This window comes from Mustelus asterias, chromosome 10, assembly GCF_964213995.1.
Source record: "Mustelus asterias chromosome 10, sMusAst1.hap1.1, whole genome shotgun sequence".
NCBI classification, from domain to species: domain Eukaryota; kingdom Metazoa; phylum Chordata; class Chondrichthyes; order Carcharhiniformes; family Triakidae; genus Mustelus; species Mustelus asterias.
In genome coordinates this window covers 123008453-123033117 of record NC_135810.1, presented here as the reverse complement: position 1 = coordinate 123033117, position 24665 = coordinate 123008453, and the positions used below count along the sequence as shown (strand labels likewise).

At 50.2% G+C, this 24665-nt stretch overlaps 1 protein-coding gene across 1 annotated transcript in view; it reads left to right on the top strand.

Moving 5' to 3' along the window:
- The window catches only part of pde2a (phosphodiesterase 2A), a 284382-nt gene extending 272631 nt beyond the window's left edge, over positions 1–11751 (top strand). The window contains 3 exon segments of the mRNA XM_078222653.1: positions 3312–3350; positions 4196–4302; positions 11116–11751. Of these exon segments, the coding sequence (XP_078078779.1) occupies positions 3312–3350; positions 4196–4302; positions 11116–11344 (375 nt within the window). The 3' untranslated portion in view covers positions 11345–11751.
- The last annotated feature ends 12914 nt before the right edge of the window (positions 11752–24665 follow it).

The following is a 24665-nucleotide window of genomic DNA, read 5'->3' as shown; positions in this document are numbered from 1 at the left end:
CTACACCCTAGCTATGACTGTAACAGTACATTCTGCACTCTCTCCTTTCCTTCTCTATAAACAGTATGCTTTGTCTGTATAGCGCGCAAGAAATGATACTTTTCACTGTGCTAATCCATGTGACAACAAATCAAATCAAATCAAAAAGCTCAGCCAGTTCGATCATCTGCTTTCAGAGTATCCTTTACTCCTGTCCACCGAGCTGTTCAGTCTACATAGCACGCGTGACAGTTTTCATTCGGACTAGCAAGCAAGCACACGTTAGTCGTCCTCGTTGCCAGTTTTTGTTGTGTGTTGGAGGTGTGGTACGGGGGACAGACTCTGGTTAAAAATGAACGGAGCGTTATTAATGGTGTGTGATCTCTTCCATTGCTGCTGCTTCTCTGTTTTCCACGCTAGGTCTATCACATCATTACTGGAGCGTCCATTAATACAGCAACACTCCAGTCAGCCAATAGGAAAAAATACAAATAATTAACACTATGTGGAGAATTGAAAACCCCCTCTGAACCCCCTCTCCCCCACCCCTCCCCCCACCCCTCCCCTCTCACCCCTCCCCCCACACCTCCCCCCACCCCACCACCCCCACTCCCGCACCCCCCTCCCCCTCCCCCCATCTCCCCCCCCCCCCCCCCCCCCACCACCTCCACCCCCACCGACTCCTCTTCCTCTCCATAAGACCATAAAATACAGGAGCAGAATTAGGCTATTTGGCCCATCGAGTCTGCTCCGTCATACCAATCATGGCTGATATGATTCTCATATCACCACCATTGGTGTCTGGTGAACCCGCTTGCTTACTTGGCAAGCCAATCATTTACCTGCTCTTGTCTAGACAAGAGCAGGTAAACGATTGGCTGCGAAGTTCGCTCCGCTTCCAGTTGAATGGGATGGCATCCAGCACCCTCAGAGGGAGAAAGGCCTTGGGGAGATCAGATACTCAGAGTGGGTGTGTGGGGGGGCTGGGGTGGCTGGGCTGGGGGTTGAGCATCAGTCCGTGGCCTGAGATGCAGTTCAAGGATTGGTCCTTCCCACTTGCTGCATCTCGAGGTGTCACAGATGACCATGTGTCCGCAATAGAGTGACAAAAGTGACTAACGCTGGAAATACTCGGCCGGTGGAGAGAGAAACAGAGTGAACCTTTCAGCTCTGTGGCTGAAGTGCAAAAGGTTGGGGAAGTAGCAGGTTTTAAACAAGTACCGAGGCGGGGAGAGTGATCAGATAACAACAGAGAAGGTGGTGCAAAGGCAACAGAGGTGGTAATAGGACAGGAATCAACAAATGGACTGTGAGGAACAGAGAAAACAATAGATAACTACTGATAACTAGAGATAAGTAATGATAACTAATGATAACTACTGATAACTAGAGATAACTACTGATAACCAAAAACAATTATTGATATCTATCATTCCCTGCTGCTATCTCTATAGTAACACATCTGCCAATCAAACTGTCCACAGTTCCCGCTGCCTTGGAAAAGTAGCCAGCATAATTAAAGACCCCACGCACCCCGGACATTCTCTCTTCCACCTTCTTCCGTCAGGAAAAAGGAATTGACTCAAGAACAGCTTCTTCCCTGCTGCCGTCAGACTTTTGAATGGGCCTACCTCGCATTAATTGATCTTTCTCTACACCCTAGCTATGACTGTAACACTACATTCTGCACTCTCTCCTTTCCTTCTTTATGAAATCATAGAAATCATAGAAACCCTACAGTACAGAAAGAGGCCATTCGGCCCATCGAGTCTGCACCGACCACAATCCCACCCAGGCCCTACCCCCATATCCCTACATATTTACCCACTAATCCCTCCAACCTACGCATCTCAGGACACTAAGGGCAATTTTTAGCATGGCCAATCAACCTAACCTGCACATCTTTGGACTGTGGGAGGAAACCGGAGCACCCGGAGGAAACCCACGCAGACACGAGGAGAATGTGCAAACTCCACACAGACAGTGACCCAAGCCGGGAATCGAACCCAGGTCCCTGGAGCTGTGAAGCAACAGTGCTAACCACTGTGCTACCGTGCCGCCCCGTGCCGAACGGTATGCTTTGTCTGTATAGCGCACAAGAAACAATACTTTCCACTATATACTAATACATGTGACAATAATAAATCAAATCAGATTGAATCAACCTATTCACCAGCCCATCAGCACCATTTTCTCCCCAGAATCGAGCTTGCTGTCATTGTTTGAAATTTGCCATTCTGGTGTTTATCCTGTTCCTGGATTCCCCAGCAGGAGGAGAGAAGCCTCCCTGCCAAGCCCTTCAGTAATTGAATGTTTCAACTTGATCTCCCCTCATCTCCTAAACTCCAGAGAACACTGAGCTCATCTCCTCAATTTCCTCCCTATCGCGCTGTCCCTTCATCCCAGGAAGCAGTCCGGGTGAACCTTTGCTGTACGCCCTCCAAAGCCACCAGGGGCAGGAGCTCTGTCAACAGTCAAGATGAGATTGTGTAGGTCTGTTTTGATTTATTGTTGTCACATTTATTAACACACAGTGAAAAGTATTGTTTCCTGCGCGCTATACAGACAAAGCATACCGTTCATAGAGAAGGAAAGGAGAGAGTGCAGAATGTAGTGTTACAGTCATAGCTAGGGTGTAGAGAAAGATCAACTTAATGCAAGGTAGGTCCATTCAAAAGTCTGACGGCAGCAGGGAAGAAGCTGTTCTTGAGTCGGTTGGTGCGTGACCTCAGACTTTTGTATCTTTTTCCCAACGGAAGAAGATGGAAGAGAGAATGTCCGGGGTGCGTGGGGTCCTTAATTATGCTGGCTGCTTTGCCGAGACAGAGTCTATGGATGGGAGGCTGGTTCGTGTGATGGACTGGGCTACATTCACGACCCTTTGTAGTTTCTGAAACCAAAAGAGAAAACGCTGGAAAATCTCAGCAGGTCTGGCAGCATCTGTGAGGAGAGAAAAGAGCTGACGTTTTCTCTCCTGACAGATGCTGCCAGACCTGCAGAGATTTTCCAGCATTTTCTCTTTTGGTTTCAGATTCCAGCGTCCGCAGTAATTTGCTTTTACCTTTGGTAGTTTCTTGCAGTCTTGGGCAGTAGGTGGATGAAGTGATGTGAAAACAGGCTGGGTGGAAGCAGTATGAGCTATTTGCTGCTGTAAGGGCGAACAGCAGCAGGATAGATGCAACAGCTTATTTTGATGTTGCACCTTTCTATGAATGTCTGTGCATTGTTGACCTTCTTCATCCATTGTGAGGCTAATTGTTCCTCTCTCTGTCTACTGCAGAAACTGCAGAAAGCCCCTTGCTCATACGATCTTTACTTTGTTTCTCCCCTAGGAACTGATATACAAAGAATTCTTTTCACAAGGAGATCTGGTAAGTCAATACTTGCAAATGTTATCTAATTCCAGTGGGATTCAGTATGCTGCTTATTGAATTTTTTTATTCATTCATGGGACATGAGCATCGCTGGCTGGCCAGCATTTATTGCCCATCCCTAGTTGCCCTTGCTCAGCGGGCAGTTGAGAGTCAACCACATTGCTGTGGCTCTGGAGTCACATGTAGGCCAGACCGGGTAAGGACGGCAGATTTCCTTCCCGAAAGGACATTAGTGAACCAGATGGGTTTTTACAACAGTCGACAATAGTTTCATGGGTCACCATTACTGAGATGAGCTTTTCAATTTCAGATTTATTAACAGTTGCTGGAGTGGGATTTGAACCTCCGAGCAGCCGCTTTCTGGATTACAGTCCAGTGGCATTCCCACTGCACCACCACCCTCCTTTGGGATTTGGTGCTAGTTAAGGCAGTGAAGTTTTATTAGTGTCACAAGTAGGCTTACATTAACACTGCAATGACGTTACTGTGAAAATCCCCTAGTCGCCACACTCCGGCGCCTGTTTGGTTACACAGTGGGAGATTTAGCATGGCCAGTGCACCTAACCAGCACGTCTTTTGGACTGTGGGAGGAAACCGGAGCACCCGGAGGAAACCCATGCAGACACGGGGAGAACATGCAGACTCTGCACAGATAGTGACCCAAGCCGGGAATTGAACCCGGGTCCCTGGCGCTGTGAGGTAGCAGTGCTAACCACTGTGCCACCGTGCCAGTCTGGTTCAACCTCGGATAGTGTCCAGGCCGGTGAGACAATGCAACTTTCCCACAGTGGCTGTCACCCTCAACGACCTTTGACCTTTTGTGTTTTCCTCATTGTTCGCAGGAGAAAGCAATGGGGAATAATCCGCTCGAGATGATGGATCGAGAAAAGGCCTTTGTCCCAGAACTCCAGATCAGCTTCATGGAGCACATCGCCATGCCAACCTACCAGTAAGTCCCAAGGACAAGGATCTCCTCCGCTCGAGCTGACAAATCAGTAGATAGTGGATAAACGGGTGGGAGTATTGGAATTGCTCCTACGGATTTCCCAATTGGAATTGGATAATTATCTGGAGAGAAAAGGGTTAGCAAGGCTACAGGGGAAAGAGAGAGAAAGCTGGTCAGCTGGGCAGCACTTGCAGTGAGTCTGCATGGACACACTGGGTCAAACGGGGAATGTTCTGGAACATTCCCCAGGATTGCAGCTGCCAATGGATCCCAGGAACATCAAACACAGCCAAAAGGAACAGCCCAGTCAGAGGAACTGAACAGAGGGTCACAATCAGCCAAGGCACCACTTGCTGGCCTGCCACTTCCCGTGGCCTTAAACCATGCAGTGGACATGAAAACACACCACAAAAGCCCTTGACAACTAACCCACAGTCTGCCCATTACAACAAGCAGCGCTCATGTCCTGAGGGCATTAAAAAAAAATCTATCATGAGATGTGGGTGTCGCTGGCTGGGCCACCTTGAGAAGGTGGTGGTGAGCTGCCTTCTTGAATCGCTGCAGTCACTGTGGTGTAGGTACACCCACAGTGCTGTTAGGAAGGCAGTTCCAGGACTTTGAACCAGCGACAGTGAAGGAACAGCGATATATTTCCAAGACAGGATGGTGAGTGAGTTGGAGGGGAATCTCCAGGTGGTGGTGGTCCCAGGTATCTGTTCACTTGTCCTTCTAGACAGTAGCAGTCATGGGTTTGGCAGGTGCTGTCGAAGGAGCCTTGGCGAGTTGATTTGATTTGATTTGATTTATTATTGTCATATAAGAACAAAGAAAAGTACAGCACAGGAACAGGCCCTTCGGCCCTCCAAGCCTGTGCCGATCATGATGCCCTAACTAAACTAAAAAAAACCTTCTGCCCTTACTCGGTCTGTATCCCTCTATTCCCTCCCTATTCATGGACCCATCCAGATGCCTCTTAAATGTTGTTAATGTTCCTGCTTCCACCACCTCCTCTGGCAGCGTGTTCCAGTCACCCACCACTCTCTGTGTGAGGAACTTCCCCCGCGCATCTCCCTTAAACTTTCCCCCTCTCACCTTGAACCTGTGCCCCCTGTAACTGACACTTCCACCCTGGGGGAAAAGCCTCTGATTATCCACCCTGTCAGTGCCTCTCATCATTTTGTAACCTCGATCAGGTCTCCCCTCAGCCTCCGTCTTTCCAATGAAAACAATCCGAGTTTATTCAATCACATCATAGCCGACACCCTCGAGACCATGTATTGGGATACAGTGAAAAGTATTGTTTCGGCACTCCCTCAGTACTGACCCTCTGACAGTGCGGCACTCCCTCAGTACTGACCCTCTGACAGTGCGGCACTCCCTCAGTACTGACCCTCTGACAGTGCGGCACTCCCTCAGTACTGACCCTCTGACAGTGCGGCACTCCCTCAGTACTGACCCTCTGACAGTGCAGCACTCCCTCAGCACTGACCCTCTGACAGTGCGGCACTCCCTCAGTACTGACCCTCTGACAGTGCAGCACTTCCGCAGTACTGACTCTCTGACAGTGCAGCACTCCCTCAGTACTGACCCTCTGACAGTGCAGCACTCCCTCAGCACTGACACTCTGACAGTGCGGCACTCCCTCAGTACTGACCCTCTGACAGTGCGGCACTCCCTCAGTACTGACCTTCTGACAGTGCAGCTCTCCCTCAGTACTGACCTTCTGACAGTGCGGCACTCCCTCAGTACTGACCCTCTGACAGTGCAGCACTCCCTCAGCACTGACTCTCTGACAGTACGGCACTCCATCAGTACTGACCTTCTGACAGTGCAGCTCTCCCTCAGTACTGACCTTCTGACAGTGCGGCACTCCCTCAGTACTGACCCTCTGACAGTGCGGCACTCCCTCAGCACTGACCTTCTGACAGCGCAGCACTCCCTCAGTACTGACCCTCTGACAGTGCAGCACTCCCTCAGCACTGACCCTCTGACAGTGCAGCACTCCCTCAGTACTGACCCTCTGACAGTGCGACACTCCCTCAGTACTGACCTTCTGACAGTGCGACACTCCCTCAGTACTGACCCTCTGACAGTGCGACACTCCCTCAGTACTGACCTTCTGACAGTGCGACACTCCCTCAGTACTGACCCTCTGACAGTGCGACACTCCCTCAGTACTGACCTTCTGACAGTGCGGCACTCCCTCAGTACTGACCCTCTGACAGTGCGGCACTCCCTCAGTACTGACCCTTTGACAGTGCAGCACTCCCTCAGTACTGACCCTCTGACGGTGCGGCACTCCCTCAGTACTGACCCTCTGACAGTGAGGCACTCCCTCAGTACTGACCCTCTGACAGTGCAGCACTCCGTCAGCACTAACCCTCTGACAGTGCAGCACTCCCTCAGTACTGACCCTCTGACAGTAAGAAGTTTAACAACACCAGGTTAAAGTCCAACAGGTTTATTTGGTAGCAAAAGCCACACAAGCTTTCGGAGCTCTAAGCCCCTTCTTCAGGTGAGTGGGAATTCTGTTCACAAACAGAGCCACCTGAAGAAGGGGCTTAGAGCTCCGAAAGCTTGTGTGGCTTTTGCTACCAAATAAACCTGTTGGACTTTAACCTGGTGTTGTTAAACTTCTTACTGTGTTTACCCCAGTCCAACGCCGGCATCTCCACATCTCTGACAGCACAGCACTCCCTCAGTACTGACTGACAGTGCGGCACTCCCTCAGTACTGACCCTCTGACAGTGCAGCACTCCCTCAGTACTGACTCTCTGACAGTGCGGCACTCCCTCAGTACTGACCCTCTGACAGTGCGGCACTCCCTCAGTACTGACTGACAGTGCGGCACTCCCTCAGTACTGACCCTCTGACAGTGCGGCACTCCCTCAGTACTGACTGACAGTGCGGCACTCCCTCAGTACTGACCCTCTGACAGTGCGGCACTCCCTCAGCACTGACCCTCTGACAGTGTGGCACTCCCTCAGTACTGACCCTCTGACAGTGCGGCACTCCCTCAGTACTGACCCTCTGACAGTGCAGCACTACCTCAGTACTGACCCTCTGACAGTGCAGCACTCCCTCAGTACTGACCCTCTGACAGTGCAGCACTCCCTCAGCACTGACCCTCTGACAGTGTGGCACTCCCTCAGTACTGACCCTCTGACAGTGCGGCACTCCCTCAGTACTGACCCTCTGACAGTGCAGCACTCCCTCAGCACTGACCCTCTGACAGTGCAGCACTCCCTCAGTACTGACCCTCTGACAGTGCAGCACTCCCTCAGTACTGACCCTCTGACAGTGCAGCACTCCCTCAGTACTGACCCTCTGACAGTGCAGCACTCCCTCAGTACTGACTCTCTGACAGTGCAGCACTCCCTCAGAGCTGACCCTCTGACAGTGCGGCACTCCCTCAGTACTGACCCTCTGACAGTGCAGCACTCCCTCAGTACTGACCCTCTGACAGTGCGGCACTCCCTCAGTACTGACCCTCTGACAGTGCAGCACTCCCTCAGTACTGACCCTCTGACAGTGCGACACTCCCTCAGTACTGACCCTCTGACAGTGCGGCACTCCCTCAGTACTGACCCTCTGACAGTGCGGCACTCCCTCAGTACTGACCCTCTGACAGTGCGGCACTCCCTCAGTACTGACTGACAGTGCGGCACTCCCTCAGTACTGACCCTCTGACAGTGCGGCACTCCCTCAGTACTGACCCTCTGACAGTGCGGCACTCCCTCAGTACTGACCCTCAGACAGTGCGGCACTCCCTCAGCACTGACCCTCTGACAGTGCAGCACTCCCTCAGTACTGACCCTCTGACAGTGCAGCACTCCCTCAGTACTGACCCTCTGACAGTGCAGCACTCCCTCAGTACTGACCCTCCGACAGTGCAGCACTCCCTCAGTACTGACTCTCTGACAGTGCAGCACTCCCTCAGTACTGACCCTCTGACAGTGCGGCACTCCCTCAGCACCGACCCTCTGACAGTGCGGCACTCCCTCAGCACTGACCCGCTGACAGTGCGGCACTCCCTCAGTACTGACCCTCTGACAGTGCGGCTCTCCCTCAGTACTGACCCTCTGACAGTGCGGCACTCCCTCAGTACTGACCCTCTGACAGTGCGGCACTCCCTCAGTACTGACCCTCTGACAGTGCGGCACTCCCTCAGTACTGACCCTCTGACAGTGCGGCACTCCCTCAGTATTGACCCTCTGACAGTGCAGGAGCCCCTCAGCACTGACCCTCTGACAGTGCGGCACTCCCTCAGTACTGACCCTCTGACAGTGCGGCACTCCCTCAGTACTGACCCTCTGACAGTGCGGCACTCCCTCAGTACTGACCCTCTGACAGTGCGGCACTCCCTCAGTATTGACCCTCTGACAGTGCAGGAGCCCCTCAGCACTGACCCTCTGACAGTGCGGCACTCCCTCAGTATTGACCCTCTGACAGTGCAGGAGCCCCTCAGCACTGACCCTCTGACAGTGCGGCACTCCCTCAGTACTGACCCTCTGACAGTGCAGGAGCCCCTCAGCACTGACCCTCTGACAGTGCGGCACTCCCTCAGTACTGACCCTCTGACAGTGCGGCACTCCCTCAGTACTGACCCTCTGACAGTGCGGCACTCCCTCAGTACTGACCCTCTGACAGTGCGGCACTCCCTCAGTACTGACCCTCTGACAGTGCGGCACTCCCTCAGTACTGACCCTCTGACAGTGCGGCACTCCCTCAGTATTGACCCTCTGACAGTGCAGGAGCCCCTCAGCACTGACCCTCTGACAGTGCGGCACTCCCTCTGTACTGACCCTCTGACAATGCAGGAGCCCCTCAGCACTGACCCTCTGACAGTGCGGCACTCCCTCAGTACTGACTCTCTGACAGCGCAGCACTCCCTCAGTACTGACCCTCTGACAGTGCAGCACTCCCTCAGCACTGACCCTCTGACAGTGCGGTACTCCCTCCGTACTGACCCTCTGACAGTGCAGCACTCCCTCAGCACTGACCCTCTGACAGTGCGGCACTCCCTCAGTGCTGACCCTCTGACAGTGCGGCACTCCCTCAGCACTGACCCTCTGACAGTGCGGCACTCTCTCAGTACTGACCCTCTGACAGTGCAGGACCCCCTCAATACTGGCGCTCCTCTAATGTGGTTCCTCCGCCAGGATTATGAGACTCAGGTCTCTGGAGTTTTTTTTTCATTCGTGGTACACGGGCATCACTGGTTGGCCAACGCTTATTGCCCATCCCTCGTTGCTCGAGGGCAGTTGAGAGTCAACCATGATGCTGTGGATCTGGAGTCACATGTAGGCCAGAACAGATAAGGATGGCAGATTTCCTTCCCTGAAGACCATTAGTGGATGTAGTATGCATGGACATTAGTAAAGCCTTCTATAAGGTTCCTCATGGCAGGCTGATACAGAAGGTGAAGTTATATGTGATCCGAGGTGAGTTGGTAAGATGGGTACAAAACTGGCTTGGGTATAGCAAGTAGAGAGTAGCAGTGGAAGGGTACTTTTCTAACTGGAGGTCTGTGACGAGGGGTGTTCCACAAGGATCAACGCTGGGGCCTCTGTTATTTGTAATATATATAAATGATTTGGAGGAAAATGTAGGTCGTCATAATAGTAAATTTGCGGATGACACAAAAACTGGGGGAGTAGCGGATAGTGAGGAGGATTGTCTGAGGATACAGCAGGGTATAAATCAGCTGGAGACCTGGGCTGAAAGATAGCAGAAGGAATTTAACCCGGGCAAATGTGAGGTGATGTGATTTGGAAGGTCTACTGCCGAAGGAAAGTATTCAGTAAATAGTAGAGCCCTTAGAAATATTAGCATACAGAGGGATCTGGGCGTGCAGATCCACAGTTCCCTGAAGGTGGCAACTCTGGTGGATAAGGTGGTCAAGAAGGCTTAAGGCATGCTGGCCTTCATCGGTCGGGGAGTTGAGTATAGAAATTGGAACATCATGTTGCAGCTGTATAAGACTATGGTTCGGCCGCGTTTGGAGTATTCTGTACAATTCTGGTCGCCACACAACCGGAAGGATGTTGATGCATTGGAAAGGGTGCAGAAGAGATTTACCAGGATGTTGCCTAGTTTGGAGGATATGGACTATGAAGAAAGGTTGAACAAACCTGGATTGTTTTCACTGGAGAGTTGGAGGATGAGGGGGGACCTGAGAGAGGTTTCCAAGTCTTGGATAGAGTGGATAGTCAGAGTCTTTTTCCCAGGGTCGAAGGGTCAATTACTCGGGGGCATAGGCTGAAAGTGAGAGGGGGAAAGTTTAAAAGAGACGTATGGGGCAAGTTTTTCACACAGAGGGTGGTGAATGTCTGGAAGGCGCTGCCGGAGGAGGTGGTGGAAGCGGATTCTATAACAACATTCAAGAGGCATCTGGATAGATACATGAATAGGCAGAGAATAGAGGGATATGGACCACGGAGAGGCAAGAAAATATTAGAATAGAGAGGCAGCTGTGTCAGCACAGACTTGGTGGGCCGAAGGGCCTGTTCCTGTGCTGTACTGTTCTCTGTAGTGAACCAGATGTGTTTTTCCAACAATCGACAACAGTTTCATGATTCTTAATTCCAGATTTTTTTTATTGAATGCAAATTCCACCATCTGCCGTGGCGGGATTCGAACCCGGGTCCCCAGAACATGAGCCGAGTTTCTGGATTAATATTAGAGTGATAGATAATACCACTCGGCCATCGCCTAGTGGGTGCTGGGTGCCCCAAGCTGCTTGTCTGTAGGGTGAGGTTTGGTGTCCTCTGGAACCTCAGTCAAGGTTAACTCTGTGATTTTCTTTCTGGACAGGCTCCTGAAGGACCTCATGCCTCAGGCGGGATCTGTCTACCAACAAGTGGAGGCGAACCGGGACCTTTGGGTTAAGGTTGCCCCCAGGTTCACCTCAACGGGGCTTCCGAGTGACAACTCCCTGGACTTTCTAGACGAAGAGGCTACAGATGTAATAACCCCACCAAACAGTTCCCCACAGACTCAGCGTATCGTACCAGAGGACCCGAAAGCCACTTCTACTCACTGATAATTTTTATTCCGTTTAAAAGAACAGAAAAAAAATACAAAAAAAAAGTCAAGGAAGCGACAGACAACAGCAGACATTGGCATCGTTTAAATTTATTTATTTTTTATAGGCTTGAATATTAACTGAGTGGTTGTTCCCCTTGTCTCTTTCTCAATCTTATCTTTTTTTTTGACGTTTGCACTTAACAGAAACAAAGATTTGCATTTATATAGAACCGTTCTGGTGGTAAAAGTAACATCTCACTCTGCTATAAGGGAGTGTTATCAAACTGAATCTGATTCCCATCGGCGCGTTGGCAGGAGCGGCGATGGACATCTCGCTCAACGAGGTAGGTTCTGAAGAAGCATCTGGAAGGAGATGGAGAGAGACTTGGAGCCCAGGAAGCACGCCCGATGGTGGAGTGATTAAACTTGGGGGATGTTCAAGAGGCCCGGCTTGGAGGAGGGCAGAGATCTTGGAGGGTTGTGGGGGGCTGGAGGGGTTTACAGGGTTAGGGAGTGTGGGAGGGGGTGGGGGGGGGGGGTGGGTAGGGAGGAGGTGGGGAGGGGGCAGCGAGGTGGGGGATTGATTGCTCAAGGCCATGGAAGGTCAAGGTATTGAGGTACCACATTGAGGTATTGAGGAGCCAGCCTAGAGCAGCAAACACAGGAGGTTTGGAGGGTTGTGGTGGCTGAACGAGACTTAGAGTCATAGAGGTTTACAGCATGGAAACGTCACTTTCCAGGGGGGGGCGGGGGGAGTGGGGAGCGGGGGGAATGATCTTTGGATGAGCTCCGGTTTACCGAGGGTGGTGAACACGGGAGTCTGGTCGGGAAAGCGGGAAAGTTTTGGAATAGCCCCAGTGACCCCCCGTTCCCCCACACACTCCTGTCCCATCACACACCAATATCTAAGCCAGTATTACACGTGCAGTGTGTGATTAGATTTCCTTTAGTCAGGGTGAGCTGTGGACAGCAGGTTCCCCAGTGCCTGGGGTCATTTGCAGGGGTCACCTTGCAGATGGGGAGTTGCGTTTCATTCGTTGACAAGAGTCTGAACTCTTCGGTTCCTCACCCAGTAACGACCAAGCTCCTGCAGTCATAGAGGTTTACAACATGGAAACAGGCCCTTCGGCCCAACTTGTCCATGCCGCCCTTTTTTTTAAGCCCCTAAACTAGTCCCAATTGCCCGCGTTTGGCCCATATCCCTCTATACCCATCTTACCTGTCTATAGAGTTAAGATTATGAGGAGTATGGACAGGATGAGTAGGGAGCAGCTGTTCCCTTGGTTGTGGGGTCAGTTACAAGTGGACTTTGTCTGCACCAGAGAGCCTTTCTCCACCTTCCTCTTGATAGTTAACCTGATCTGGGAGCCGCGCTTCTCCACTTCCACCCCACCGCCTGCCAAAGGTTTTTTTTAAAATCGCGGCCAGAGACATCTCCTTCCAATCTCTGCCACCTGCCACAACCTTCTGACTTGGGAGTGTAATTGCATAGGTCACTTCAAAGGGATTAGGCTTTGCTGAGATCTGAACCCAGGATCTCCTGTTTACCACATAGGCGCTTTGACCAACTAAGCCACAGAACCTGACCACCAGGTCAGGTAATCAGACCAGTCAGCTAATCCGCTGAAGTTTGGGGTGCCATTTCATCCAGGATGAAATGATCTTTCTACAACTGCTCAGCGCTTGGGTTTGGGTTACGGTAATGGATAAACTTTCATAATCGAGCATGGCTGCTGTAGATTCTCTATGTTTGAAGCCACAGATGTTGGTGAAGGAGGCTATTCAGCCCATCGTGCTTGTGCTGGTCACTAAAAGGGATTCTATTTCTAAGTTCCCGCTCCACAGCCCTTCAAAAACTTAAATGTTTTCAAAGGTTATGAGACTCTCTGCCCCCACCACCTTTTCAGACAGCGAGCTCCAGTGAGGTCCCACCACCCTCTGGGTGAAAAAGTTGCACCTCAACCTCAGTCTAATCCCTCTCCTGATTACATTAAATCTACAACCCCCGATTAGGGTTGGCATGGTGGCACAATGGTTAGCGCTGCTGCCTCACAGCGCCAGGGACCCGGGTTCAATTCCCGCCTCGGGTCACTGTCTGTGCGGAGTGTGCACGTTCTCCCCGTTTCCTCCGGGTGCTCCGGTTTCATAGAAACACAGAAGATAGGAGCAGGAGGAGGCCATTCGGCCCTTCAATCCTGCTCCACCATTCATCACGATCCATGGCTGATCGTCCAACTCAACAGCCTAATCCTGCTTTCTCCCCATAACCTTTGATCCCATTCGCCCCAAGTGCTATATCCAGCCGCCTCTTGAATACATTCAATGTTTTGGCATCAACTACTTCCTGTGGTAATAAATTCCACAGGCTCACCACTCTTTGGGTGAAGAAATGTCTCCTCATCTTCATCCTAAATGGGCTCCCCTGACTCCTCAGACTGTGACCCCTGGTTCTGGACTCCCCCACCATCGGGAACATCCTCCCTGCATCTACCCTGTCTAGCCCTGTTAGAATTTTATAAGTCTCCCACAGTCCGAAAGACGTGCTGGTTAGGTGCATTGGCCGTGCTAAATTCTCCCTCAGTGTACCCGAACAGGCACCAGAGTGTGGCGACTTGGGGATTTTCACAGTAACTTCATTGCAATGTTAATGTAAGCCTACTTGTGACAATAATAAATAAACTTTAAACTTTATTGATCTCTTTGCCACAGGGAAATAAGACCTTTCCATCCACTCTGTCTTAGCTGCTCATATTGTTTTAAATGTATTCTTCTTGTGCTTCTTGTCATTGGCTGGGCCAGCATTTGGCTTGCTGGACCATTTCAGAGGGATGGGTAAGAGACAAGCACATTGCTGTGGCTCTGGAGTTATATGAACTGTGTACAGTTCTAGTCACCCTATCATAGAAAATATATTATTAAACTAGAAAGAGTGCAGAAAAGATTTACTAGGATGCTATCGGGATTTGGTGGTTCGAATTATAAGGAGAGGCTGAACAGACTGGGACTTTTTTCCCTGGGACTGAGTGACTTGCCCTCTGTTTCAGTTCAGTGTTAACCATGTTACCCTGGATCTGGAGTCAGGCTGGGTAAGGATAGGAAATCCATTCCTTATCCTTTCCATAACTTCTCTAATTTTAACTGAATTAAGATCACTACTGCCAAAATGCTTGTCCTTTGATACTCTTTCCGCTTGTCCAGATCCATTTCTCAATATTAACTCAAGAACTAGAAAAGATCATAGAAACCCTACCGTGCAGAAAGAGGCCATCTGGCCCATCGAGTCTGCACCGACCACAATCCCACCCAGGCTCTACTCCCATATCCCTACACATTTACCCACTAATCCCTCTAACCTACGCATCTCAGGACACTAAGGGGCAATTTTAGCATGGCCAATCAACCTAACCTGCACATCTTTGGACTGTGGGAGGAAACCGGAGCACCCGGAGGAAACCCACGCAGACACGAGGAGAATGTGCAAACTCCACACAGACAGTGACCCAAGCCGGGAATCGAACCTAGGTCCCTGGAGCTGTGAAGCAGCAGTACTGTGCTACCGTGCCGCCCACTTCTCTTGTTGGGTTTGCTATTTGGTGACAAAAAAAGTTCCTCTAAATCCATTTTCAGAATCACAGAATACTACAGTGCAGAAGAGGCCCTTCGGCCCATCAAGTCTGCACTGACGCAGGAAAGGCCCTGACCTGTCCACAATCCCACTTGCCAGCACTTGGCCCTGAATGTTATGATGTGCCAAGTGCTCATCCAGGTACTTTTTAAAGGATGTGAGGCATCCCGCCTCCACCACCCTCCCAGGCAGCGCATTCCAGACCGTCACCACCCTCTGGATAGAAACGTTTTTCCTCAAATTCCCCCTAAACCTCCCACCCCTCACTTTTAACTTGTGTCCCCTCGTAACTGACCCTTCAACGAAGGGGAACAGCTGCTCCTTATCCACCCTGTCCATGTCCCTCATAATCTTGAACACCTCAATCAGGTCGCCCCTCAGTCTTCTCTGCTCCAGAGAAAACAACCCAAACCTATCCAACCTCTCTTTATAAGTTAAATGTTCCATCCCAGGCAGCATCCTGGTGAATCTCCTCTGCACCCCCTCCAGTGCGTCCTTCCTATAATGTGGTGACCAGAACTGCACACAGTGCTCCAGCTGTGGCTTCACCAAAGTTCGACACAACTCCAACATGACTTCCCTGCTTTTGTAATCTATGTTCCGATTGGTAAGTTTTAAAAACTCTCCACCTTCTGTACATTTTACACTGATTCTATCCCAGTTTACATTCAAGTAGCTGAAATCCACAACCATTACGACCCGATTGGTTCCGTACTTTTAAACAATTTGCTGAATGATTTGCTCTTCTTTTTCACTCTGATGTTCAGGGGTCGACAGGACACTCCCAATTGTGAGATTGCCCATTTTTTGCCCCTCAGTTCAACTCATGAGATCTCATTTGATGTTCCGTTAGCACGTTATCCCTGCACACAGCTGTTTCTTTGCAATTCTCCTATTCCTCTCATTTTTATCACTTTCTCTACTGTATCAGTCCATAGCAATCCGGTGCAAATCACCATTGCTGGTGTCTATAGTGAGATTGGGAGCTCCAAGGGAAGGGCCAGCACCACCTACTTTCTAATGTGTACACATTAATCAAACAATATCACTCACATGACAAAACACGGAGAGAGAGTGCACAGCAATGTGGTCAAATCACAACGTGTACGTGAGGTATCAGCAGTAGAAAGTCAAAAAATTCCTTCTACACAGTCCTCAACAAAGAGCTGCTTTACTCTGTATCTAACCCCGTGCTGTACCTGTCCTGGGAATGTTTGATGGGGACAATGTAGAGGGAGCTTTACTCTGTATCTAACCCCGTGCTGTACCTGTCCTGGGAGTGTTTGATGGGGACAATGTAGAGGGAGCTTTACTCTGTATCTAACCCCGTGCTGTACCTGTCCTGGGAGTGTTTGATGGGGCAGTGTAGAGGGAGCTTTACTCTGTATCTAACCCCGTGCTGTACCTGTCCAGGGAGTGTTTGATGGGGACAGTGTAGAGGGAGTTTTACTCTGTATCTAACCCCGTGCTGTACCTGTCCTGGGAGTGTTTGATGGGGGACAGTGTAGAGGGAGCTTTACTCTGTATCTAACCCCGTGCTGTACCTGTCCTGGGAGTGTTTGATAAGGACATTGTAGAGGGAGCTTTACTCTGTATCCAACCCTGTGCTGTACCTGTCCTGGGAGTGTTTGATGGGGACAGTGTAGAGGGAGCTTCACACTATATCTAACCCCGTGCTGTACCTGGCCTGGGAGTGTTTGATGGGGACAATGTAGCGGGAACTTTACTCTGTATCTAACCCCGTGCTGTACCTGTCCTGGGAGTGTTTGATGGGGACATTGTAGAGAGAACTTTACCCTGTATCCAACCCTGTGCTGTACCTGTCCTGGGAGTGTTTGATGGGAACAGTATTGAGGGAGCTTTAGTCTGTATCTAACCCCATGCTGTACCTATCCTGGGAGTGTTTGATGGGGGAACAGTGTAGAGGGAGCTTTACTCTACATTAAGAGCATTCAAATGGTTATTGGATAAACATATGGATGATATTGGAATAGTGTAGATTAGAGGGGCTTTAGATTGGTTCCACTGGTCGGCGCAACATCGAGGGCCGAAGGGCCTGTACTGCGCTGTTATGTTCTATGTTCTACTCTATATCTAACCCCGTGCTGTACGTATCCTGGGAGTGTTTGATGGGGGACAGTGTAGAGGGAGCTTTACTCTGTATCTAACCTGTGCTGGGAGTGTTTGATGGGGACAGTGTAGAGGGAGCTTTATTCTATATCTAACCCCATGCTGTACCTGTCCTGGGAGTGTTTGATGGGGACAGTGTAGAGGGAGCTTTACTCTATATCTAACCCCATGTTGTACCTATCCTGGGAGTGTTTGATGGGTACAGTGTAGAGGGAGCTTTATTCTGTATCGTACCCCATGCTGTACTTATCCTGGGAGTGTTTGATGGGGACAGTGTAGAGGGAGCTTTACTCTGTATTTAACCCCGTGCTGTACCTGTCCTGGGAGTGTTTGATGGGGGACAGTGTCGACGGAGCTTTACTCTGTATCTAACCCCATGCTGTACCTGTCCTGGGAGTGTTTGACGGGGACAGTGTAGAGGGAGCTTTACTCTGTATCTAACCCCATGCTGTACCTGTCCTGGGAGTGTTTGATGGGGACAGTGTAGAGGGAGCTTTACTCTGTATCTAACCCCGTGCTGTACGTATCCTCGGAGTGTTTGATGGGGGACAGTGTAGAATGTGGTCTAACATGTCTGAAAGTATTTTATTCTCACACTTTTATTGAATGTTGTCGATTCTGTTGAGAAGTAAATTCCACTGAATGGGAGTTTTGAAAGGAAGGGGGCCTGAGACTGATAGGTGTGCCTGATCGCAGACCTGCTCCTTATTGATGGAGTTGAGGGGATGGTTTCGCTGTAGCCAGGTTGTTATAAACATTTCTCCAATTTTACACTTGTATAATTGTGCTCCAGTAACATCTGCAGTGAGAAGGGGCTTTATTACACCAGATGTGCTCTGAATCAAGGACAATGTCGAGCTCTTGATGAGTTTGTTAACCATTTCATTCCCGCTTCCTGCATTTCCTCCACATACAACTCCCAGTACTGACGATTCTGACCAGCAGAACACACAGTAAGAGCCCGAGAGACACCAAACATTCTGCAGTTTAATCCCAACAAATCCTTCGGCAGGAAGTGCTTTGTAACTGTGTATCAGGGGGCATTTGCGACGTGTTGGAGGCTTTGTCAACATATCACCCACTCGGCACTATTTGGGTAGTCCGAGATGTCTGCTTATTGTAAATAGAGAGAAGAAAAACCTTTATGTTTCTGAATAAACTCTGTTTTTGTGTTCTGTACGTCCTTGTTTCAATTCTGTTACTGGGAGCCGAGGGAGCGACTGCCTTCGCACTGGTTGTGACAGTGAGGGAAATATCCCCATCCCCAGCATCCCTCCACCTCCATCAGCCCCCCCACCCACATCACCCCGTAACCTCCCTACCCCCACAACCCCGTACGCCCCCACCCCCACCATCCCCCCATCCTGTACACCAACCCACTGGGACCCCCACCCACCCCCACCCAACCACCCCGTGCCCCCCACCCCACCACCCCATACCCCCCACCCCCACCACACCATACCCCCCCACCCCACCACCCTGTATCCCCCCACCCCGTACCCTACCACCCCGTGCCCCCCACCCCACCACCCCATACCCCCCACCCCACCACCCCATACCCCCCACCCCACCACCCCGTACCCCCCCACCCCCACCATCCCCCCATCCTGTACACCAACCCACTGGGACCCCCACCCACCCCCATCACGTCATGCCCCCCACCCCACCACCCCATACCCACCACACCATACCCCTCCACCCCACCACCCTGTACCCCCCCACCCCGTACCCTACCACCCTGTACCCCACCACCCCGAACCCCCCACCCCCACCCAACCCGGACCCTACCACTCTGTACCCCCCACGACCCCATACCCCTCACCCCACCACCCCATACCCACACCCCCACCACCCCGTACCCCCCACCCCGTACCCCCCACCCCATCACTCCATACCCCCCACCCCCACTACTCCGTACCCCAACCCACCCGGTACCCCCACCCACCATCCCCACCCTGTACCCCCCCAACCACACCACCCTGTACCCCCCCCACCTCCACCCTCCAACACACACACCCACCTCCCCAGACAACAGTGGTAATAATGTTACTGGCCTCGCAATCCAAATACACGGCCTAGGGGGATTTTCACAGTCACATCATTGCAGTGTTAAAGTGAGCCTACTTGTGGCACTAATAAATAAACTTCAAACTTTAACACTAATATTCTGGGGACACAGGTTTAAATCCCACCATGGCAGTCTGCTGAATTTGAATTCAATTTATTACATAATGAACTGGAAAAACCCATCTGGTTCACTAATGTCCCTTTAAGGAAGGAAATCTGCTGTCCTTACCCGGTCTGGTCTCCATGTGACTCCAGAGCCACAGCAATGTGGTTGACTCTCGACTGCCCTCCAAGGGCAACTAGGGATGGGCAATAAATGCTGACCCAGCCAGCGACGCCCATGTCCCACGAGAGTAAAGGGGAATAAAAACTCCTGCCATTGGTTAACTGACACGTCCATCATCACAGTGCCCTCTCATGCCCAATCAGGAAACAAACTGATTCTTCCTTAATCTGATTGGATGGCTGGATAATCATTCAGCCATTTTTCCTCATTGCCGATATTTTTCGATCGGACTGGACCGAGCAAATTCATTGAAAAACGGAGCTGCCATTTTTTAAAATAACCCCATGACTTTTTTCCAGGGTCAGACTTTTCGCAGCAACTCGGAGATTTATTGTTGAGTGTCTCAGTGGGTTACACCCCTGTCGGCCAGTTGTGGGTTCAAGCCTTTTCCTGGAGATTTCAGCTCCAAATCTAGGCTGACGCTCCCAGATCAATACCGTGGGAGTGCTGCACTGTCAGAGGTGCCACCTTTCTGAAGAGATAGACCGAGGCCCCGTCCACTTTAGTATTGGTGATGAATCATAGAATCCCTATAGTGCAGAAGGAGGCCAATCGGCCCATCAAGTCTGCACTGACTCCCTGACAGAGTATCTTACCCAGGTCTGTTCCCCCGCCCTATCCCTGTAACCCCACCTATTTACCATGGCTAATCCATTTAACCTACAAGTCTTGGGACACTAAAGGGCAATTTATCATGGCCAATCCACCTAACCTGCACATCTTTGGACTGTGGGAGGAAGAAGTCTCACAACACCAGGTTAAAGTCCATGGGGTTAAAGTCGATGGACTTTAACCTGGTGTTGTGAGACTTCTTACTGTGCTTACCCCAGTCCAACGCCGGCATCTCCACATCTGTGGGAGGAAAACAGAGCACCGGGAGAAAATAAGAGTTGGGAAATCATGTTGCAGCTATATAAAACCTTGGTTAGGCAGCATTTGGAGTATTGCGTGCAGTTCTGGTCACCACATTACCAGAAGGACGTGGAAGCTTTGGAGAGAGTGCAGAGAAGGTTCACCAGGATGTTGCCTGGTCTCGAGGGTGTCGGCGATGAGGAGAGGTTGAATAAACTAGGATTGTTTTCACTGGAAAGATGGAGGCTGAGGGGAGACCTGATAGAGGTCTACAAAATGACGCGAGGCACAGACAGGGTGGATAGTCAGAGGCCTTTTCCAGGGTGGAAGTGTCAATTACAAGGGGGCACAGGTTCAAGGTGAGAATGGAAAAGTTTAAGGGAGATGTGCGGGGTAAGCTTTTCACGCAGAGAGTGGTGGGTGCCTGGAACGCGCTGCCAGAGGAGGTGGTGGAAGCAGGCACATTAGTAACATTTAAGAGGCATCTGGATGGGTGCATGAATAGGGAGGGAATAGAGGGATACGGACCGAGTAAGGGCAGAAGGGTTTTTTTAGTTTAGTTAGGGCATCATGATCAGCACAGGCTTGGAGGGCCGAAGGGCCTGTTCCTGTGCTGTACTTTTCTTTTTCTTTGTTCTTTTTCTTTGAAACCCACGCAGACACAGGGAGAACGTGAAAACTCCACACGGACAGTGACCCGAGGCCGGAATTGAACCTGGATCCCTGGTGCTGTAAGGCAGTAGTGCTAACCACTGTGCCACCATGCCACCCTATCACATGTGGCACTGTTTGAGGTGCTTCAGGCCTCAGGAAAAGAGACATGTTCCTACAAATTGGAGGATAGCTAATGTAAGCCCGTTATTCAAAAAAAGAGGTAGAGAGAAAACAGGGAACTATAGACCAGTGAGCCTAATGTCAGTACTGGGGAAGTTGCTGGAGTCTATTAAGGATTTCATAACTTGGCATTTGGAAAGCAGTGATATAATCAGACAAAGTCAGCATGGATTTATAAATAGGAAATCATGCTTGACAAATCTATTGGAATTTTTTGAGGATGTAATTAGTAGAGTTAAGGGAATTAGGCGTTATAGGGATCAGGTAAGGGAATTAGGGGTTATAGGGATCAGGCTTGTAAGTGGAACTGATCCACTTCAGATCAGCCATGATCTTATTGAATGGCGGGGCAGGCTCGAGGGGCTAGATGGCCTACTCCTGCTCCTGTTTCTTATGTTCTTAGTTGACTGAGGAGAAACAGTAGATGTGGTTTATTTAGACTTTCAAAGGGTCTCACATAACAGACTACTATGTAAAGTTAAAGCACCTGGGATTGCAGATAATATCTTGAGATGGATAGAAAGCTGGTTAGCAGATAGGAAGCAAAGAGTTGGCATAAATGGTCTTTTTCTGATTGGCAGTCAGTGACTAGTGGGTTTCCGCAGGGATCTGTGCTAGGACCCCAACTGTTCACATTATGTATTAATGATTTGGAAGAGGGAACTGAATGTATTATCTCCAAATTTGCAGATGATACAAAGTTGGGTGGGAGGGTGAGCTGTGAGGAGGATGCAGAGATGCTTCAGCATGAATTGGACAGGCTGAGTGCATGGCAGACGCAGTATAATGTGGATAAATGTGAGGTTTTCCACTTTGGTAGCAATAATAGGAAGACAGATTATTATTTGAATGAGTGTAAATTAGGAGAGGTGGATACTCAGCGAGACCTTGGAGTCCTCGTGCATCAGTCGCTGAAAGTGAGCGCGCAGGTACAGCAGGCAGTAAAGAAGGCAAATGGTATGTTGGCTTTCATAGCGAGAGGATTTGAGGATAGGGATGTTTTGCTGCAATTGTATAGGGCGTTGGGGAGGCCACACCTGGAGTATTGTGTGCAGTTTTGGTGTCCTTATCTGAGGAAGGATGTCCTTGCTATAGAGGGAGTACAGCAAAGGTTAACCAGGCTGATTACTGGGATGGCAGGTCGGTCATATGAGGAGAGACTAAGTCGGTTAGGATTATATTCAGTGGAGTTTAGAAGAGTGAGAGGGGATCTCATAGAAACATATAAAATTCTAACAGGGTTAGACAGGATAGATTCAGAAAGAATGTTCCCAATGGTGGGGGAGTCCAGAACTAGGATTATAGTTTGAGGATAAGGGGTAAACCTTTTAGAACTGAGGTGAGGAGAAATTTCTTCACCCAGAGGGTGGTGAATGTGTAGAATTCACTACCACAGAAAGTAGTTGAGGCCAAAACGTGTGATTTCAAGAAGAAATTAGATATTACAAGGATGTTGCCTGGATTGAGTGGCATGCCTTATGAGGATAGGCTGAGGGAGCTCGGTCTTTTCTCCTTGGAGAGACGTAGGATGAGAGGAGACCTAATAGAGGTATATAAGATGTTGAGAGGCATAGATCGGGTGGACTCTCAGAGGCTTTTTCCCAGGGTGGAAATGGCTGCTACGAGAGAACACAGGTTTAAGGTGCTGGGGGGTAGGTACAGGGGAAATGTTAGAGAGAGGTTTTTCACACAGAGGGTGGTGGGCGAGTGGAATCGGCTGCCGTCAGTGGTGGTGGAGGCAAACTCAATAGGGTCTTTTAAGAGACTCTTGGATGAGTACATGGGACTTAATAGGATGGAGGGTTATAGGTAGGCCTAGAAGGTAGGGATATGTTCGGCACAACTTGTGGGGTTGAAGGGCCTGTTTTGTGCTGTAGCTTTTCTATGTTTCTATATAGCTCTTGGGGCTAAAGGGATCAAGGGATATGTGGGGGAGGGGGGAATCAGGATATTGAATTTGATGATCAAGTCATGATCAAAATGAATGGCAGAGCAGGCTTGAAGGGCCGAATGGCCTCCTCCTACTTCTAGTTTCTATGTTGTTGAAGTTTTTTGTTTTACACTCATCAGAACAAATGCAAGAACGCCAAATTCCAACAATCACAACAATTTCTACTGCAGGAGAAAAGGCTGCTGATTGGTTGACTACGATTGGCTGAGGCATTGCCATGATGAAAGCAATGACTAAATATTGGCTCCACAAGGTCTGGGGTAATTCAAGGAAGGTTCATGACTCAAATGTATTCCTTTTGTTTGGCTAATCAGAGTCGACTTGCCAACCGATCAGCGCTCATTTCCCCTGTAGTATTAATTGTTGCGATTGTTTGAAATTTGGCATTCTTGTGTTTGACCTGATGCGTGCAAGATGAAAAACTTTGACAGCATGTCTCTCAGCAATATTCCTTCTTTTGTCTTTTTGTAATCATGACTTTCTGGAGAGTTCCGGGCAAACTTGGAGGATGAGCAACACCAGAACTGAGTGTGTTTGAGAACACATTCAGGCATGAGAATTCCCAAGTGTCCGATGTTTCCTGGTAAATTGAAATCCCTCCATTCACGTTGAACATGTTGCCCTCTCAATGAATTGCTTTTCTTAAACTCATTCATGGGACATGGGCGTCGCCGGCTGGGCCAGCACTTATTGCCCATTCCTAGTTGTCATTGGGCAGTTAAGAGTCAACCACATTGCTGTGGCTCTGGAGTCACATGTAGGCCAGACCAGGTAAGGACAGCAGATTTCCTTCCCTAAAGGACATTCGTGAACCAGATGGGTTTTTCCGACACTGATTTCATGGTCATCAGTCGACTTTTAATTCCAGATTTTTAAAATTGAATTAAAATTTCACCAGCTGCTGTGGCAGGATTTGAACCCTGGTCCTATCTGAGGCCAGCAACTCCTCACTGCCAGCAGTGGCAGTGGGAGTGGTGGCTGCTGGTGGGATTGCACCCGCAGAGACCTGGGATCATTGAAGGACCCCAGACAAAAGTGAGTGAGAGTGGGACGGGAGGTTGCAGGAGATGGGGCACTGGTGGGCAGAGGGAGAATGGTGGTCAGCGGTGAGGGCAAGAGGCGGGTAGCTTTCAGTGACCCCAGCCCTTTCCAATTGGTCACAGTGTGTCTGATAATGATGGACCAGCCTCCCCCTCCCCCACCATACCCCCTATCCTGCCCAACAGCCCCCCCTCTCCTCCCTGTGCACCACTGCTCCACTTCCCGGGTGGCCCTTCTCAAACAGGTTTAGTTGGGCGACCTTCCAAGGGCGTGGGAAATCCGTGCGATGCCCATTTCATCCCTGAGCAACCATGGTGGGCTGAGGGATAATGAGTATCAAATGGCTCCTTAATGAGTCCAATTGACATCTCATTGCCACAGCCAAGAACCCCTAACAGCACCTCCCGTACTCCCACAAATTGTGGGGGGAGGGGGGGGGATTGCCACTTTTGGGAGAATGATATGGAACTTCTCCCATGATTAGGGATTAAGTGGGCTGGGACACCATGTTTCCCACTGCACTTGGGCCCCATTAATTCCAGATCCCCTCT